The following is a 20,565-nucleotide window of genomic DNA, read 5'->3' on the forward strand; positions in this document are numbered from 1 at the left end:
GACAGCTTTCGAACACGGGTAAAATCGGAGTTAATTTCGAGTAACTCTGAGCAACTCGCGTTGATCAATATATTATACACATAGCAACCTGAATGTTATATTGAAAACAATGTTGAAACTGATGCTGTCAAGCAAAGTAAGTTGACGTGTTTTCCAGTTTTGATCGATGAGCCTCAAAGTAAGTACCTATTAATTTAAAAAGGAAACTTATAAATTATTTGAACTATATTCCAAAAGTGCAGAAGATTAATTTGTCGTTCCACTTACGCAGGAATACTTTTGGGAAATGTTCTCCCCCTCTTTAAAAACATTCTGAAGCTGGAGGGGCTAGCAGCAAACGGTGCGCTAGCAATGCTTACCCGGGAAGACGTTTCGGCGAAGGAATTGCAAATGCGCTTTCGTATACCACGTGTACGAAATGAAATTCAAGCTGCCCCTTCAAAGTCGACGGAAGATTTTTATGGTGATTATGCCAAACAGCAAGATAAGCTCAACATCGACGATCGCCACCATCGATAACACGTAGCACTACATTCGCAGCATATAACAAGAACGACGAAGAACCACCATCGTGGACCTCGGACCTAGACGACTCAGCAGAGTAGCAGTGGGTTTAATTGGAATTTCTGTGTAGGAACTTAGGTAGGAACTTATAGTGCAGTTCGATAGGTTCGAATTAAGCTAAAATAATTCAATAAATTCATTCTGTGTGTAACGTTAGAGTAATGTTAGTAGCAATTTATATTTTTTATACATCCAGAAACTCGGGGAAAACGTAATTTATACAAATTTATAAATATAATAGAATACATTCCTGTATATTTATCAACAACATCAGAACACAGTGCCTTCCCATTTTTGGCAACATATGATTTTTGTTTATTATGCAATCTATAAATTCATAGAATGCTCTATTCGATTTATGATGTTACTCGACCATGCTTTAGGAATTAGACGCCGGATATTTCATGAAATATTATATAGAAAACATGGGCGAAAAATTTAGGCAATAAACAGATGGTGACGGCACTGTATTTAGTTATTGGCCATGGCATGATTTTTAATGTTAACAAACTCCACGAAGTTGGCCAGAGCTGACCTAATCTGGCCTGAAATGAGCAGCTAAATAATATACCACAAACAACAGCGTCTAATTTGTGTAAAATATGGAATTTTGTGGATCATTACAACAAAATCTAACGATTATATAATTCCTGTTGATCGTTTTAAACTCGTGTTGAAAACCAAATATGCTGTCAGACGATATTTTCTTTGATTAGAAAATCGAGACTATTTTGTTAATTTTTGAGTAAATGTGAGTAACGCAAATTTACTCGCTGCAAATATATTTACTCTGAGTACAGCTGTCTTGCCCCCAGCATCCATATGACTGTCCTCCAAATAAAGGATATTTATTTGAAAATTGGCTATAAATCATACAGCACTCAGAGGACAACAATTTAAGAATAGCATGACTTGCTAATACTTAAGATTATATTTATAATTCGATTGTTTACATTTCCATATTAAATAGCTATGAACATCCATTCATCATGGAAACAAAAATCAAAATCACTTGTTGGTAGAGGAAACTTCCACCACCTCAAAATAGACTATCTTCGGTTTACACTGTTTAACTATGTTCGTACCACTTCTGATAGCGATGGCATTGCTTCCACCTCGTTTGTCTGCTCAGATTAGCAAATGACTTTCGATAGAATTATGTACATCATCGTTTTGAATGATTTGGGTTATGGCGCTGAACCAATACCATATGCATTTCAATTTAAGATGACTATCTTTCTGAAGTGAGCATTACGCATTCCAAATGAAATCCCTATACCTTCTCGTAACAGTATCCATCCAGTATCCGAGAAGAAAATCAACTGATTTCAAACAACCGTCATCCGGTGGCAGCTATCATTCGAATAAGCGATTTCAATGTTCCGATTTTGATGACGGTCTGACGGTTCATTCAAACAGAGGACGGTGTTTTGGTACAGTTTAGGGTAGGATTTTCAAACACATGCTTGAGTCTTCCTGGGAAAATATGTTACAATCTAAACCAGTCCGTTATTGTAGAAAATCGTAACAGATAGAACTCGAGCGTAACGGCACGGAAAAAATAATAAATATATTACAATTTGACGTATGCTTGATCCGGTTTGAAAAACAAAGTTAACTGCTTTCGGGGACGTCATTTTATTTGAATAGCTTTTTACCCAGGCTTTGAATATCGTGCGTCATAGCTTGTTGTGATGTAAATGGCACGGTGGCTTTAGAGCAACAGTTTTTGCTTACTGAGCAGAAGATCATGCGTTACCACCCAAACCTCTTTGCATTACTGAGTTGATCAATTCCGGGCTTGTATTATAGAAAACCGTTATTGGTATAACTCAGAGCGAATGGTACGGAAAAAAGAGAAAAATGTTTAGACAATATATGACGTACGCTAGGTACGGTTTAAAAAACATTGTTAACTGTTTTTAGGCAGGCATTTGTTGATTTTTTACTTAAATTTGACACATGGAAAATTTTCAAATAAACCTGTTAGAATAGCAAACTTATTTCTGACAGACAAGAAATCAGTTTTGACAGACACGTTTTCGAAAATTGGCCGATCCACAACAGAGGGGTTTTCGAACATTTCAATTTATTTTCGAAGTGTCAGATTTAAGGAAAAATTCACCAAATGGAACACAGCCTTAGAGACGTAATTTCATTTGTATAACTCCTTTCATGCGGACCTAAAAGATTGTCAGTCGTAGCTTGTTATGATGTCAGGGGCATGGTAGCTTTAGAGCGGCCGTTTTTGAAGACCGTGGATTAGAACACAAGCCCCTTTACAATACTGAATTTTTAGGGTCGACTCATTTACCTTCCAACCATTCCAAACATCGCAAGTCTTATTCGCGTTAATTTCAGAAATCAAAACATTATATAAAACCTACGATCGCATCGCCTATCAAGGTGAATCCTGATCCAACGAACCCAATCTACGAACAAAATATCCCTCCTGTGTCCTTTGTGGGGACGCACAGATAAACACGGTCCTGGTTCTGGTTCTCAACAATCACGGAGTACCAACTATTTGATATGTGCAGTCAGTATAAGCTAAGTCCCTAATCGAAAAGTTCTAGATTGTTTAGTCTATAGTGAAGATGATAATTATGTTGTAAGGATAATGACTCTGTGTTACCTAATATAAAAAATACCATTGTTGGTGATTAAAATAAAATTAGTTCCATCGAAATCACCTTAATTCAATCCAAAAACAAATCCATCGAAATCACCTTAATCCAATCCAAAAAGAAATCCAAAAACAAATCCACCAAGCAACTCTTACTAGTTCTACTTAGCTACTAAATAAATGCAAACCCTTCCAAACTCTTAAACAAAATAACAGTTTGTTTGATTTACTAAGGCCTGTACTCGAAAAAAATGCACCAGACAAAAGTGTTCGCCAAAATTTTATTTTAAGTTGGATTTTCTTGAAACTTTCAGGGAATGAACTAATACATATGGATTATGTTTCGGCTTCGACTTTATTCAATTTCCTTTCCATCGCTGAAAGCCCGCACCTTTCCCTTAAGACCCCTCATAACATTTTGTGCAATGGTGGAGCCGACCTTTTTGGTCACTTTCATCCATTCTTTCTTCAACTCCAGCTCGTTCTTAAACACCTTGGACGATTTTCGAACTTTGGCCTTCATTATGGCTCAAAATCTTTCCACCAGACGAATCTCTGGTGAACTTGGGGGGTTGGCGGTTTTTGGTACAAAAACAACGTTATTGTCTCTGTACCAATCCAACGTCGATCGCGCGTAATGCGCATGATGCCAGGTCCAGCCAAAATAATGTCTCGCCTCCGTGGGACCTCAGGAAGGGCAACAGATGCTTCTGGAGGCACTCGGTGCGGTAAATTTCGCTGTTGATGGTACCCATTGTGATGTACGGTTTACTCAGTTTACCGCATTGGCATATGGCCTGCCAGAGCAAGTATTTTTTGGTGAATTTGTCCACTTTCTTCTTCTTTATGTCTTCCGGAACATCAAACCGTGATTTGGCAACGTAGAACTTCAGCCCCGGTATCTGCTTTGCGTCTGCCTTGATGTAGGTTTCGTCATCCATAACCACACACATCGGTTTCGTTACCACTCTCGATACAGCTTCCTTGCGCGGGATTTGGCAGCCGTGTTGTGTTGATCACGTCGGTTCGGTGCCATCCGGATCTTGAATACACGAAGCCCAGCTCGTTTCATGGTTTGCTGAACGAACCAGGCGGAACACTTTGCCTTCAGAGCCGCGTCGCGAATCGAAAGGTTCGGATTACGCTTGAAATAATCCAACACCTTCCGGGCCTTCACAGGGTCAGCTGTCTTCGATTTTCTTACACTTCGATGTTACCACCCGAGACATAGTAGTATGGGTGATTCCCAGATGTTTTCCGATTCATCTCATGGTCGCAGTCAGATTTTCCATGACGGCGCGCAAAATTCTCCGGCGATTTTCTTCTTGTTTCGATGACATCTCAATAACCACTGAACCGATTGTTATGAAATTTTGCACATGTAAACAATTCATTCCAAACTAGTTATACCCAGATTTTTATCAATCACGGATAAAAAAGTTACACACGGATAAAAATCGTGCATTTTTTTCGAGTACAAGCCTTAATCACCATTTGACTGGCTCACAAAAATAAAAGTTCTAATTTTCCACAGGCCAACCTCTGGATTAGTGCCATTAGGTGAGAAAAGCCTCCTCTGAAAATTTCAGCCTATTTGGTTCTAAGATGAGCTGGCACTTTTAGTTTGAATTTTGTATGGGAATCTTCGAAAAAATACATGAACAAATTGGACTCCTACACTCTTTCGATCATAACACGGTTTCCTTATCCTCGATTTGATTCAGATTTTCAAAACTTGTAGTTCAGTTAATGAGTAACAACTATGCTGAAGATTGCATCATGAATCCAGTAAGTTTTAATGAGATATTCGCTTTTGAATATACATGAGCAACTAGTAATAAAATTGCATGAACGAGGGATGCTCCGGTTGCAAAACAAAGCTTGGAAACGTGCATGATAGAGGATGCTAGTGTGCATGCAAAATACGCTTGACGATATTTTTTGAAGAATTTTCTTCTAAGATTTATGTCTGTTTGTCTGTGATTGTGACCTTTCCAAACTGTATGTATTTAATAAAGAATATTGTTCTTTCATACAACTAAACATATATCACACTTTTTCACTCATTTCACTCACTTTTTCATAGTTTGGAGCAACCTAGACAAGTTTATTTACATGAAAAAGTTATTTTTTTACTCCCCTTCAAAATGAAACCTCGTGTGATTAAATGAAACAATTGAATGGGTAAAAGATGTCATAAAAATCAGCTGACTTAAAGGATGTTACGATCAAAATTTGGTCGACTTAAACTTGACGCATTTCCTTTAATCGAGCATTTAAAAAAACCTGAATACCCCTCATTTTGTAGGTGTGTGCGTACAGAATGGTGCCACTATTTTGATTTTGGCATTTGCTCTTCAGTTATCAAAATGGCGTTCAGGAGCAACGCATCGCAGAAATCAATCGGGTTTCTGTGGAATATTATTATTTTCGAATAAGAAACAAAGCTCATTTACAGTTTTCTGTAGATCTACAACCGTTTTTCGTTACAATTTTAACTGGGCATAGTAGTCAGGAGCAAAACTGACTTTTTTGAGTTTACTGGCGGTGAATCTTGAAATGGTTTAGTGAGGGTGTGAACTCCAATTAGCCCTCATTTAAATTCAGAAAAATGTGGTAAGATTTGAACAATGCTTATCTTGCATCCGTTCTTCCAGGAATTCCAAAAATCCTCCGGGGGGAAGTGGTCGGAAGACTCGGAACATAACTTTTTCGTTGCATGCGCTTGGACTCCACGTGTGAAGAAAATCACCTGTAGTTCAGGTAATTCAGCATCCTTAGATTTTAAACGAACAATGTTTTGCTCACAACAATTGACATTTATGTTAAGATGACGTCTGCCGGTCATCGACGTCGATGGGAAGCGACACTAGCGCCACCACAATATTGCTAGTTTCAAATATCTATTGAAAATAGTAGTTAAATTTCTTACACACTTCAGGAATTTGACTTGGATGTCTGTTCTCTGTGATTTAACTGAATACTGGCCTGGTGCAAATGGTTAGCATCCATACATTTCACGCTGAAAGAATTGAGTTCAAATATCATCATATGAATGTGTTAAACAAAACAACTAAACTATAATCGTTAGTTGAACGACCGATGAACTTAAATGATAACAAAACTTTAACAGCAAAGCTTGAAGTTAAGTTACTCATATTTAAAAAGCAATTGACAGTATTATGAAAGTACAATATGATACCAGACTAGCAACTGCAAACTTTAAAATCGATTTGCTATCATTTTGTTAGCCGACTTTACTTGGGCCGTGTGTCGTTATATACTTAGATTATATGTCAGTCTTTATGATTTAAATAGGGAAACTGTGGCAGAGCTTGATGTAATGAGATTGCCTGATAATAAGACTAAATAACAAGCCGAAATGAAAACTAAATTCAAGTTCTTCATTCCATTATTTAACGTCGGTCTCTATTCCGCAATCGACTGCCAATCACCGACGGACATCGATTGCCATCCATTGACGACAATCGAATGTGCAGGAAGGTAGTTTCCACACCTGCGTAGGATATCGCATCCTTTCAACACACATGGGCCGGGACCAACAGCTTTACTTGCCTTCCAAAGGGAAGACGTCACTAGAGATTTTTATGCCTCAGAAAAATCCCACCGACCTCGGCTGGGATTTAGCCCAGACCCATTGGGATGAGAAAGCAGTTACGCTTACCACTACACCAACGGCGCCGACTAAATTAAAGTTATAACGCAATATTTGCACAGTCATTTTGCATGTAAAATGTTATGATAATCGCGAATTTATGTTTATGTAACCTTTACTAGCTACTGTACCTATCAACCGAAGGGTTCCAGCTCGAGTCAATAAACTGGTTTCTCGGAGAGCGCGCGCATCAAAGTGTTTACAATTAGAGGTAAAGAGCTTAGATTTCACTTGTCGGGATTATCAACAAATCCGCTGAAGTTGTATTTTTTGCACTACCGAGTTATCAGTAAATAATGAAACAACCAAAACATACGGCATATGCACGGATCTAAAAATGACGATTCCATGATTTCCATCCAAGTGAATTTCAATCTAAGTGTGCCGATATTTGGTGTTCCCAGCATGTTTTATGGCTTTTTCAACAACTTTGCCAAAGACACCAACTTTTCATATCCAATCATTCAAGTGTTAGTGGTAGAGAAAATTTGCTTTCATACAAAATATGGTCTTGATAGTTATGAACAAAATCTCTCAAGACACCACAGCACAAACATTGAAACTCTTATAGATGTGTAGTGTAGTGTAGTCACTCAACTCACCTCAATATAGTTGTACATAGCCAAGTCGCAGATCGCATGCGCATCGTCCCACCGTGTCTCACTATACTCGGCCAGTATCCGATCGGTATCGCTTCCATGTTTATTGAACAGCTCCGTCAACACCGTACAGTCCTCGAAGCCAGCGTTCATTCCCTGCCCGTAGAAGGGAACCATCGCGTGGGCTGCATCTCCGATGATCACCGCCTTTCCACCCACATTGTACGGCTTGCACTTGATCATCACCAACGGCTGTGGCTTGATCTTGAAGAAATCCTTAATCAACCGTTCCCGTCCGATCAGATCGATCGCGTCCGGGAAGTAGGTTTTGAAGAACTGTAGCAGGTCCCCTTCGCACTTAATACTGGTAAAGTTGGTAAACGGCATGAACAGCGTCACCGTCCAGGTGCGATCCTGGTTTGGCAGGGCAATCATCATAAACTTGCCCCGGGGCCAAATGTGCAGAAAGTTGTGTGGCATTGCAAACTCTCCGTCCCTGGTCGGTGGAATGCACAGCTCCAGGTAACCGTGCTCGATGTAGGTCTGGCTAAAGTCGTACCCCGGACGTTTGACGATCTCCTTGCGAACTGCACTGTACGCTCCATCGCAACCCACGATCAGGTCGGCTTTAGTGCTGGTAGTTTCCTTCGTCGCTGGGCTGAAATTCAAAAAAATGTGATGAACTCATCATCCATCAATTAAACCGATTAACTGTACTCACTCAATAAAACTCATTTCACCTTCATCCAGATTGGCCGAATTTAGTTTTTTGTTGAAGTGAAGGCTGATATTCGGGTACTTTTCCGCAGCTACAAATAAACAACCACATTATCAGTTCGCCTTACGCAATAAAAACGAAGAAATTTATCATGTTTCCATGCTGCCGCGGCTTCACAGCACGACCGTAAGGAAGCCCACTAACTAACCGCTGACCATATTCAGAACCACCTTCGTCGGTTGGTGTGTGTAGCCGAGACCGATCAAATTTCACCCCAAATACTACACCCTACACTCACCATCGAGAAGCACCTCGTTCAGATGCTTTCGCCCGACCGAGTAGATGCACTGGTTCGTGTTGGCATCGTAGGGGACAATCTTACGGTTTCCCTTCAGATCGTGTAACATGCGTCCCTTCATCGGAATGCCATGCTGCAGGAGGGCGTCCTCCAGGCCCACCTCGGCCAGGGCTTTGCGGCCCCGGGCCGACAGCGCCAAGTTGATACTGCGACCGATGACCAGCTCGGCGGTGCGGATGTCTGCGGGTGGTATTAGGGAAGACGAGGACGACGGTGAAAGGGATTATAGTGAGCTTGAATGTCACCGACCATGCGGCGATGTCCGTGACAAATTAGCGGAAGTATTTAAGTGATAGGTATTCATGTTTTCGTACCTTCTCTGTACTCGTACAGGTCTACCGTGTGTCCTTTTTTGCCGAGATGTATCGCTAGCAGGGAACCGACCTTGAGTAAAGAATTTAAGAAGTTATATGTTAGCGGTGTATTACAGATAAATCTCAAAACATCAAATATTACTTCAAGAATATGTACCTACACAGAAATGAAAAAAAAATCCAAAGTTTGGGCTTGAAAAACTCAAAATTTAGTACAATTGTTGAAGTCTTGAATTGAGTAAAAGTTAACGGTGATGTTGAGGCATGTTTACTCAACGATTGAGTGAATGATACAAAACGTATTAAGGACTAAAAATAGACTTATTATATTTTTAAATGTACCTCACGCATCACAATTTTAATTAATGTGTGTATTCTATAAAAAATACATAAACATAAACGGCTGTTGCTTTTTAACTATTGTGCCAAACGACTTGAAATGCTCAATGAGGATTGTTTCGTCCGCCCACATGTAATTTTTATCAAGGTCTGAGCGGTGATTTTTCTCGATAAATAGTCATGAACAGTGTTGGAAAAATATCAAAAAATCAAATCTAACCACATCTGTGTGTGGATGGATACATCTTTAGTGCGTACGGTTGTTGCACATATGTTCGACTTGTGTTCAAACAGCCAGTTAATAATAGTTGTAGATTTGAAGGTTTTCATCCAATTACATTAGATGAACTCAGCGTTATTTGTTTTTCATTGGGAAAATGGGCTGGAGAGTTTCGTCCCATCAACATGTTGCACACATTAGAGAAAATTTTAGAACTTGTTGTTAAAGGCCAGCTGTTGGAGTATTTAAATAGTAATAGTTTGTTGATACCAGAACAATCGGGATATCGGGAGGGTCATTCTTGTGAAACCGCGTTGAATTTGGTATTAGCGAAGAGGAAAAATAACTTGGAGTGTAATGATGCGATTGTTGCTGTTCTTTGGATCTTAAACGCGCCTTTGAAACAATTTCTAGACCCTTATTGTTAAGATCAATCAAGCGCTTTGGAATTACGAGTACTGCATATAAATGGTTTGAAAGCTATTTGTCTGACAGAACTCAACGGACTGTTTTTAATGATTCTGTTTCCAGTCCCGTGGGGAATAACCTTGGAGTACCCCAGGGAAGTGTATTAGGGCCCCTGTTATTTATTATGTATATTAATGACTTCCGTACGTGTTTTACGATTTTGAGACATTAATCTTTTTGCAGATGATACTGTGTTATTCATTGCAGCTAAGGATTAAGATGATGCCGTTTTACACTTGAATGAAGATTTGCGTTCTCTAGAAGATGGTTGAAGTATAAGCAGTTGAAATTGAATACAAGTAAAACTAAATTTATGGTTATTTCGCGGAATAGAGTAAATGAGAACGTCTCTGTTGTAATTGATGATGAGACTATTGATCGCGTTCGGGAGATTACATATCTTGGCGTGATTATTGACGACAACCTTAAGTTCAACTCTCACATTGACAATGTCATCAAGAAAATTGCCAAGAAGTATGGAATTCTATGTCGATTGAAAAACGATTTAACTATTGCCAGTAAAATACAGCTATACAAATCAATCATCTCTCCTCATCTAGACTTTTGCCCTTCCATTTTATTTTTGGCCAATGCAACACAAAAATCGAGATTACAGCGTTTGCAGAATAAAGCAATGCGTTTGATTTTAAGATGTAATAGATTCACTTCCTCAACTTTGATGTTAGACGCATTACAATGGTTGTCGGTGAAGCAAAGAATTGACTATGGTGTTCATTTTTAAAGTAGTTAACGGTTTGCTGCCTCGATATTTGTGTGATCGAATTGAAAGAGGAAGTGACTTAGAAATACCTAATCTTACTCAACGTAAACAAACATGTCATGTAGAACTAAGTGCTCCGTGACTGAAAAGTTCGAAAATACGTTTGATTGATCCACTGGCGTAGCTAGAAAATTTATCTGGAGGGGCCACTACGGTTAAATAAAAACTCAAATTGCGCCAAGGCAACTTATTTTTGGGTACATTGTTTTCTGTGACGAATAATATGGCATTGAGGCTTACTATTATTTTGATGGTAAAACAATAAATTTGACTATATTTATTCCATAACAACGATTGGGACCTCGATTGGGAGAGCCTTAAACGCTTACTGATTTTGAACAAGCAATGATCGTTTGTCCATGGTTTTTGTAATGAAATCACAGTCCGGATCTTGTAAACGTAAGCATCTCAAACTTAAGAAAATTCTCAGAGTTAGGTAATTTCATGAATTTTGTAACTAGCTTTTTTTAGATTTTGAATATTTCACCATCAGTCAATTCTCAGGCATAGGAACCAAAATTAAATTCTAGGAGTTTGTATTTTGTAATTTTATAAATAACCTTGAAACAGGGTAAAGTGCACACAGAATAAATTAAATACATTGAGGATGTAGGAAAATGTTCAAGATGCACAATTTTTTGACGTAGGACTCGTCTGTGATTTCTATATGGGGGTACAATTTGTGAAAACCGAAAATGAAACATGTAACGAAATTATGAAAGATTTTGAACGTTAATAACTCAGCTGCCACTGGACCAATTGCAAAAATTTTATCACCAATCGATCAGCAATGCTTCCAACTATTGATTTTCAACAAGAAACTATTGAAAAAAAAGGGAAATGTCAAGCATTGTCCAAAAGCGTCAAAATAACTAACAAATCCACCAATTATGCTGCAGATGCACAATTCTTAACATTGTGAATGGTAAAATAAAAATAGTTTTGGGATCCCAAGCCCATATGTTTTCAATATTTTGTAACCAATAAAAATGGATATTTCTTATACAGATTGTAAGCATAAATTCATTCGAATACAAATGTTAAAAGTAAACGAATTTAGATCAATTCAAGACCAACAATTGAAATGGCCTCAACTCCATTTTATAAACACATATTGTAAGGTCATTTTCTCGCGAACCAAAGGCCGCCAACGCAAAACAACAAAATGGACAGGTAGTGAAAATTCTCTTCTACCCGGTTGTGTGGTAGGTTTGTGAATGTAGGTTTCGGTTCGAGAGAAAATGGCCTCACAAGGTTTGTTTACAAAATGGAGTTGAGGCCTTTTCAATTGTTGGTCTTGAATTGTCCTAATTATAAAATTAAGATTAAATTGCAAGATCCTTCCTAGACAGTCATTTCATAAAAATTCTAATAATTTTTAATTCAAATAAGAATTTTAATAATTATATTTGTTTCTCCTGGATGTAGGCAATATGTGCAACCATATAATCCGTTGTATTGCTTCATGTTCTGTACTTTGCACCTCGCCACGGAATCAAGATTTACTTGTAGCAATGACACCGAGTACATTTTTCCATCAATGTTCATTCCAGTATCCTTTAACCGTCGTAGCTCTATGCAAAAGTACTTAAATAATAAATTGGTGTTTGGTTCACCCTTCGAAAGCCACAAAGCACTGACAATCAAGTTGTGTTTTGAATATCGAACATTGGGAGGCAGGTTATTCAAAGTGACAAATACGGGATATAATGGTTTTTGTGTCGTGCATTTGAAAGTGGCGGCTCCGTCTGTATTAGCACTCAACGTAAGACACTCCCGTGATCCTGGTGGGCAAATTTTTCGAATAAATCTTCCAAGTTTAACATCCGCGATTTCATGTTTTTCAACATGTTGTGCGTACTCATCAATTTTGGTTTTATGTTCAGTAACAAGCTCTCGTATTTGTGGCTCAACGGGAATAGAAATGAAAAAGTCTTTTGCTCTGGATCCGCAAATTGGGCATTCGGTATTCGCTTCTGGAGAAGTTGTGCCAGAGGCATATTTACAATTGATGCAGAAAAATACACGTACTGAATTGTAAGGATTTGATTTGAAATTCGACATAAAAGTAGAAAAACTTTCAGGAAATAGTTTTATTCCTGAAATAGTATTGAGCATCTTCAGTAAGTCTTCCAGTGCAGTCTGTGTAATTCCATGCCGTACATAGTAGTTAAGAACCATGTACAAAATATCCTTGACTTTTAGGCCAGATACTGATATGAAGGGTTTTTTATGGAAGCTTGAAAATAGCTGACAGCAAGAAAAATATTATATAGTTAGTCATCTTCTACTTATCCTAGGTATGTTATTACGTATACAATTTATTGGTCAACCTACTATCGGTAAAGCACTAGCCATATCCAACATTTCATCGTTGGCGTCCTGCTCTGAGTGCTCAGCATCAGAATCTGTAGGTTCATTATTTAGAATCATCGATTCATTTAAACTGTGGTGATTGCTTAGGTCATGTATCATCGTATTTTCCGAGGCTGGATCTGAGTGGTCAGATTCAGATTAGGCCCATCATTTAAATAAACCGTTTTATTTAAATTGCGATGGTTGTTTTTTTTCCGAGGCGGGATTAACTTCAATGAATTCAGGTTCATGGTCTGAATACATAAGTTCAACAGTTTCTAATCCTGATGAACAGATGGGATCCTTAACAATGTTTCGCCTGGGCTGCACAAGATATTAGGTAGTTTTTGATATTTTTTCTATCCGACATACGTACCTTTTTGACATATTTCCGTCCATAGTACTCGGGTGACAAATAAAATTGTCGTCTTCGTCGCGCACTCATGGTAATTTATTAATTAAATAAACAACGATTTTATTGAATAATACTTTAAACCAAACCATCAGAGTAGTTTTTATTTATGCTAAGATAAGATTAGACAACTGGTTCATTTTTGTTTTAAAGTATTCTTCTTCTCTCGCAGAACCGACCGTGCAATTAATTCTGGTCAACACGACTGACTATCAAAACACAAGAAAAAAGATTATCTGTTGTTAAAATCTTCGGGTTGTATACGTTCGGCCGATATACGTGAACTTCAAATTGAGCAACAGGAGTTGGTTCGCATTTGATGGAAAACTGGTTCAAAAAAGGTCCCCTACTGCTCATCTTATCTTAGGATTTATGAAGAATAGCAGATGACGTATGAGAGCTATTTCACAGTACACAGGTCTGCTGTTGTTATGGATCTTGATGATGACGTCACAATCACGGTCCATCGTATTTCATTGCAATGTTTATCTTTTTACACGAAACAGCTATTCGAAGTTACATCAATCTCACTGTTCTCAATATGGAATGTTGTGGGAGTGACGTCGTTCCTTGAGTGCTCAGCAATATATACAATATTTTTGCTTCTAATACCAGCAAGCTGCCTGTTGGCTCGGACCTTATATACACGTCATTGGTATAAACAGTATGGTTGTGAACAGGACGTGAATCACACAGTTATTCGTGTTGTCTAAGTTTATGTGAAAAAAATTAGTATAACTGTTAAATTTAACAACAGAAATGGGCCGTCCACGTAAAAATCAAGGTCAAAAGCTTGCTACTAAGAGAGCAAATGCTACAAATATGGCATGCCTTGGAAAAATGGTACGTTGCAAATTCAGAATAATTACTGATATTTAACCTCAATATTTTTCATTTCAGGAGGAGCAGCTACAAAAACATTCTGAACAAAAAAGAAACTTCTGGAAAAAAAACCAAAACAGTTCCGCTAGTGCATAGACCCTGTCGCTCCATTCATTCCTGGAATTCGCCCAACTGACCAATTCACTGACGAAAGTTCCACCGGATCATCTGCCAAACATGTGAGTAGCGTTTGTACTTTTTTTTTATTGGTTCTAATCCCAAATTTTCAATTGCAGGTGCAGGATGAACAGCTAAATGCAAATATTGCACCGAAGAAGAAACGCACAGGAGAGATTTCAAGAAGTCCTACTATCGTCGATCCGGTCATTCCAGCTATTTCTGGAGTTTGCCCAACTGACCAGCCCACTGAAAAATGTTCTGCAAGACCATTTTCTGCTAAACGTGTGAGTAGCGTCGTTCTCGTACTTTTTTAGTTCTAACCTCTAATTTCAATTTACAGGTGCAGGAGGAACATCTAAGGGACAATTTTGAACCGAAAAAGAAACGCACACGAAAGACTCCAAGAAATGCGACTGTCATCGATCCGGTTATTCCAGCTATTTATGGAGTTTGCCCAACTGACCAGCCCACTAACAAATGTTCTGCAGGACCATCTTTTGCTAAACATGTGAGTAGTGTCGTTCTCGTACTTGTTTAGTTCTAACCTTAAATTTAAAATTGCAGGTTCAAGAGGAACAGCTAAAGGAAAATGTTACTCCGCAAAATAAACGCCCGGGAAAAATCGCTAAAAGTGCCGCTAGCACCGGTCCTATCGTTCCAGCTATAAGTGGAGTCCCGATAACTGGTCAGTCTACTGACGAAGAATCTGCAGGGCCATCTTCTGCAAATCATGACAGTAGTGTCTTTCCTTGCACGTCTGGGACTCCACAAAATTTTCAAGACCATGAATTTGCTGGAACAACTTCTGCAAACTCTGCTTTTAGCCCTGAGTACTCAGACAGTAGTACAAGTTTGTTTGCGGGATGTGCTGAAGTTGGTGTGCCAGAACCGAATGTTGATTATTTAAGAACGGTGAATGAGCTACGTCAGACAATCGAGATAATGTCAGCGGAAGAATCTTCAAGAATCTCTGGTGGAGAAACCTATGGGATTATCATTCTCCGACATCCCAAGATACCCCAACTCAAATTGGCTATTGAGGGTATCGCAAGCAGTGTTGGAAAAATCATTTTCAAAAAAAGTTCTATCACAGCTCATTGCAGAGATAAATCCCAAAGGAACTTCTCACAAAAAGTTCGCGAACGAGAGATGATAAAAAGTTCATGGAAGCGTAGAGCGAGAGAAATTTTCATTTCGTATCGCGAAAGATCTTTCGTCTCTCCATCTCACATCATTTCACACGTACTCGTGATTCGAACCAACCAAATATCCCCTCACAGAATTCTCACATGACCATAATTTGAAGAGCCCCTTTCTCATTCGAAGCTCATTGTCACTGTCAATTGAGTCACTAAGTATCATTTGATATACGACAGTGGAGTATGGAAGAAATCCAGGAAAATGGTCCCGAACAGACAAGTCGACCCGATGTCGGATCAATGTAAGGCTAATTTAAGGTCGATGTCGACCCAATGTCGTGTTAATGTCGGGTCAATTTTGGGTTTATGTCGGGTCAATGTCGGGTCAACATCGGGTTGGGGTTTGATAGAAGTCAGGTTGGTGTCGGGTTGGCTTAGTTTTTTCGCCGGAATGTCGACCAGAGCTCCGTTTGTGTGTAGGTTACACTCAATCGAATGATATATAGCGTTTCTCAAATGAGAATGATCCATGCCTTCGTCAAATGACTAAACAACTGATATCACCCTTTCGGAGGAGGTCCCGTTTGATAGCGAATAGCTACTTTTCTCATTTTCACCAAAAATGTTCAAATGATTTTGAGAATTTACAGCACTGGTAATAGCACAGTGAAAAAGTTCACCACCACCTATATTCCCAACCATCCCCCTGCATATAATTATTGCATAAGAGCTTACAGGAACGATATTACGAACACTAGTGATGAGAGGAGCCATGCATTAACTGTATTTCGTGAAAATGATGATACATTAGGCGCTCCCCCTTCCGCAACCCCCTATCCTGAGGAACGGTTTTAATATAAAAATTGCTAGTCACAAAATCTTACAATACCCTCCCCGTTCCTCGTTAATGTCGCGTTGACACTTGTGCTGATTCATTCATTTTTTTTGCCAGAAACCAATGCACCAATCAATCAGTTGCACAAAACTGTTCACATCATCCTGATAACGGCTACTTTAAACAACAGGCGCCAGTAGACAGACAGGTATCAGACTTATCAGTCTTTAGAGATTGTATTGATTTACTCGGGATAGCTTTCTGTCTATAATCTTTCCCTTGTGAAATGTGCAGTGCAATTTTCAAGAACGAATGTGGTGTAAAGAGATAGAGAGAAAAAATGATCTGATATTTTTCGTATCCTCACGTTGGTGATTCGAGTTAAAAAAGTTCGCGATATCTCATTCTCTCATCCCAGAAAGTTCGCTCAGGAAATATTGGAGTGTGAAACTAGTGAGGGAAAGTTCCCAAGAGAACACGTATCGCAAGCGAAAATGATATTTTGGTGAGAATTCCATCACTGATCGCAAGATGCACACGAGAGTGATTATCTGTTCGTGAAAGAGTTGCTCTTCTCGCTGTTTCCAAGAGGCGTAGGCAACGCCACAGTGACCGGCAGGTGTTCTAACAACCCCCAGAGGACGCAGCAAGAAAGCCCCGGAGCCAAATCAGAACATTCAAACGGTTGTTCAAATGGATCCTGAAAAAGTTAAATATATGAAAGGTAAATAGTATCTTTTCAACTTTGTATACGTTATAATCATTATTATCAATCGCTAGCTCGGCTGTACGAGAGAAGACGAATTTTGCAGGACCCAGTAGGGGTCACTCAGCATTTGTCCCAACAAATAAATAAGCACATCGCAACCGCGCTGGCGAATAATCCTGTGTTGCGCCAGGTGCCAACGCAATAGGACATCATAAGAAGCGTACAAATGTACGACAACAAAGAAAACGACACAAGTTACGCTAGAGAAAATACTACTACACTTCAAATCTATTTTGTTCAGCCATTGTTCGGTTTTTTTTTAGAAAGTTACGTTTTTATTTCATATTGATTTTATTGTTATTATTATAACAAATAAAAAAAGCTTTGCCGAATTGTTGAACTCAATCATTATTATCAGTAAATCTGATTCTCCACGGAAAAAATTACCATTATTATAAGCTCTCCAAGAAGAATAACTAAAGCTGCTATTGTTTTGTTATTCAATCCGAACAACTGAATTTATTCTTAATAAGTTCTTATTAGTTAATAACACATTTTGCAATTGATTAGTTCTTAATACCTCAATCATAGCTAAATATGTTTTGGACTTTTTTGATTTTTTTGTTCTTAGTTTGATATTACAATAACAAGATTTGCTATTATTTAGTTTTTCTCCCGAACGGTTTCCGTTATTATTTTTGATATTTTAACTCTTATTTCAATCAAACTAATAACAAATTGAGATGTTCTGATATCCTATTTTTAACAGCAAAACTTGCTATTGGTTTGCTATTCTCACCTACTCGGGTATAAGGGCTTACAAAACCTTGAAATAGTCAAAAAATAAACTGTAACGATACCTTCAAAATATACAAAAACGTACTGCACAAAATTTCAGAAAGGTAGCTGCGAAAAAGATGATACCAGTATCTTGAAGAATATATTTTCTTTTGTTTATATTTTTAACCTGTAAAGAGAGCATGTCGCAAAACATTATTACAACGATTCCTACAGGATTCAGAATTTGGAAGAAAGCGACCGAGATGCTGGGCAAACACAATCGCAGTGATACCCATGTTGATAGTATGGACGCATGGAAGAATTTCAAAATCAGGAAGGGTATCGACGAAGAACTGGACCACCAAAAAAAAAGAGGTATGATTGCTGCTAGTAAGACAAAGCGGCTACAAAATCGCTATATAATGGAACGTTTCACCGATATTATGCGCACACTTTGCAAAGATGGCCGACCACTTCGTGAATATTCGGAAGGAGCGGAAAGTGTGCCACCCAGTTGGTGGCTAACTACCATCCTGTGCTGGAAAAACACTTGGCGGGAGGTGCCAAAAATTGCCAGTACACAAGTAACCGTATTCAAAATGACATGATTACATCGTTGCACAATGTAATGTTGCGGAACATTGCGAAATCCTTGCGAGGAAAACCAGTGGTAATCATTGCAGATGATACGAGCGATTGTGGGCACCACGAGCAGTTGGCGATTGTCATCAGGTATATTGATGATGATCGGCCGACGAACTGGTCATCATCGACATTGTCGATGGGATTAAATTGCCAATTCCATTGGCTGTCTGAAAGCAGTTTCCATTGAAGAAGATGAACCACCACCGGAGTGAAAAATAAATAAAATTAGCTAAATTGAACAGTAGGGAAACAGTGGTGGGTGGACATCACCATCTCCTACGCACTTTGGAGTACTCCCCATCCCCATTAAATGCACCATAGGAAAAAAAACAATTGCCCCTCCTTCACAAGATTCCTGTGCACGCTAGTGTTGGTGGTCGAATTTTATTGATCCCTGTTAAATAGTAGCATCGAACTTAACAAGCTTGACAAAATACCGGTGAGTCAAAAAAAAACACCAAAATGGAGGGGGCCTGGCCCTTCTGGCACCCCCATTAGCTACGCCAATGGATTGATCTGAATTTCGCATTTAATATGACTCAATTTTATGTCAAAACTGACGCTCGTATATGTCAGTCCCAGAGCACCTAAATTTACATCATTTTTTCTAAGTGTGGGATGGTCCATTAATTATGTCACGCAAATTTGGCCCATTTTCAACCCCCTCCCCCTTTGTCACATTTTTTGTATGAGCCTGAATTTTTTTTTATATGGCTCGTCACAGTTTTCAAAACCCCCCTCCCCCCTAAATGTGTGACATAATTAATGAACGACCCCTGTGTAGGCTGAATCAGTGGTGGCACGAGAACTGGTTTTTAATATTTTTTCGCAATGACCATATCACAAACAAACTGGAAAGCGGAAAAAAATGTCGTGCCATTTCTGAACTGTTTTCTGCCAGCGACAGAACATTTTCGCTCAAAGAACCAGACAAGACCAGCGACTTAAATTTATGTAACTTAGAATTTCGCTGATTTCTGGCCAATTACCTACCACATTTATTTGATGTCTATTGCATGGAATTCAAAGATGAGAATGAATACTAACCACTCAAAAGCATAGCAGTTAAAATTATGCTTAAGTAAGGTAGTTGATAATTTACTGTCACCTGCAAACTTGCAGCTGAAATTGAATAACAATAGACTGTTTTAAAAATAGCTACGACATTTTTCCTATTCGCTATCTTCACCGTTCGCTTGAAATGTAGATATTCACGACCGCCCGTGTGCTGGCTGATTTGTTTCACTCTAGACGATGGTTTTGCAAAACATGGAAAATTTACATTTGCCACCTCTCTTTAGCATCATTGTGATTTTCAGTTGGGATGTAACAGCCAAGAATACAATCAAACGATGGGATATCATACGATATGGAACGTTTCTGTTGTTCATTCACGTTCAAAAGGGTCGGCACTGAGGCCAAACCTGTTTTTACATTCCTATTCTATCTGGTTGTACTGAAGCGAACATTAATCACTACACCGAACACACCGCCCATGTGAACAACATGTGCCATTCATTCGTCGCTTCACTAATCCACTTTCCCATATCAAAACACACAAACTTCACTCATCGCCTATCACTAGGCAACCTGCTAAGTAGCAAGCTAAGCACATCTCACCAGTCCACCCCCAACGACGGCCACGTTGAGATTCCGGTTCGGTAATCCATTGGTATTTGTTTGTTTGTACTTGTCAGTCATCTCTAATTTCTTCTTCTAGAGAAACAGTTTCTAACAATCACTTGAACGGACGGGGAGGGGCACTTGAACTTGCTGCACCGGCACAACTTTTACCCAGTGGTAAGTTAGAATCGAAGAGGAAGCCACTTGTTTTCCCGTTGACGATTGAAACCGGACTGACGGTCCAGGAACAGGACTTGACCATATTATAACTCAATTTGTTTGAAAAAAAACGACTACCGACCAGCGAAGAATTTTCTTTTATTTTACACACTGCGGCGGCTTGCCCGCCTTGAATTCAAAGCGACAACGGAGCGTGCAAATCGTCCGGTGAGTGGTGTTTTG

The 20,565-nt window shown here is 38.9% G+C and overlaps 1 protein-coding gene across 1 annotated transcript in view; it reads right to left on the bottom strand.

The window, feature by feature from the left end:
* The window catches only part of cn (Kynurenine 3-monooxygenase cn), a 23,149-nt gene extending 2,814 nt beyond the window's left edge, over positions 1-20,335 (bottom strand). Inside the window, exons 1-5 of the mRNA XM_065234667.1 lie at positions 20,161-20,335; positions 8,856-8,925; positions 8,482-8,721; positions 8,187-8,274; positions 7,469-8,123 (exon numbers count right to left, since the gene is read on the bottom strand). Of these exons, the coding sequence (XP_065090739.1) occupies positions 7,469-8,123; positions 8,187-8,274; positions 8,482-8,721; positions 8,856-8,925; positions 20,161-20,241 (1,134 nt within the window). The 5' untranslated portion in view covers positions 20,242-20,335. The remainder of the gene's footprint in view (positions 1-7,468; positions 8,124-8,186; positions 8,275-8,481; positions 8,722-8,855; positions 8,926-20,160) is intronic.
* Positions 20,336-20,565: the final 230 nt, after the last annotated feature.

Source organism: Ochlerotatus camptorhynchus, unplaced genomic scaffold (genome assembly GCF_037179485.1).
Source record: "Ochlerotatus camptorhynchus isolate MF236.1 unplaced genomic scaffold, CSIRO-AGI_Acam_v1.1 ptg000434l, whole genome shotgun sequence".
Classification (NCBI taxonomy): Eukaryota; Metazoa; Arthropoda; class Insecta; order Diptera; family Culicidae; genus Ochlerotatus; species Ochlerotatus camptorhynchus.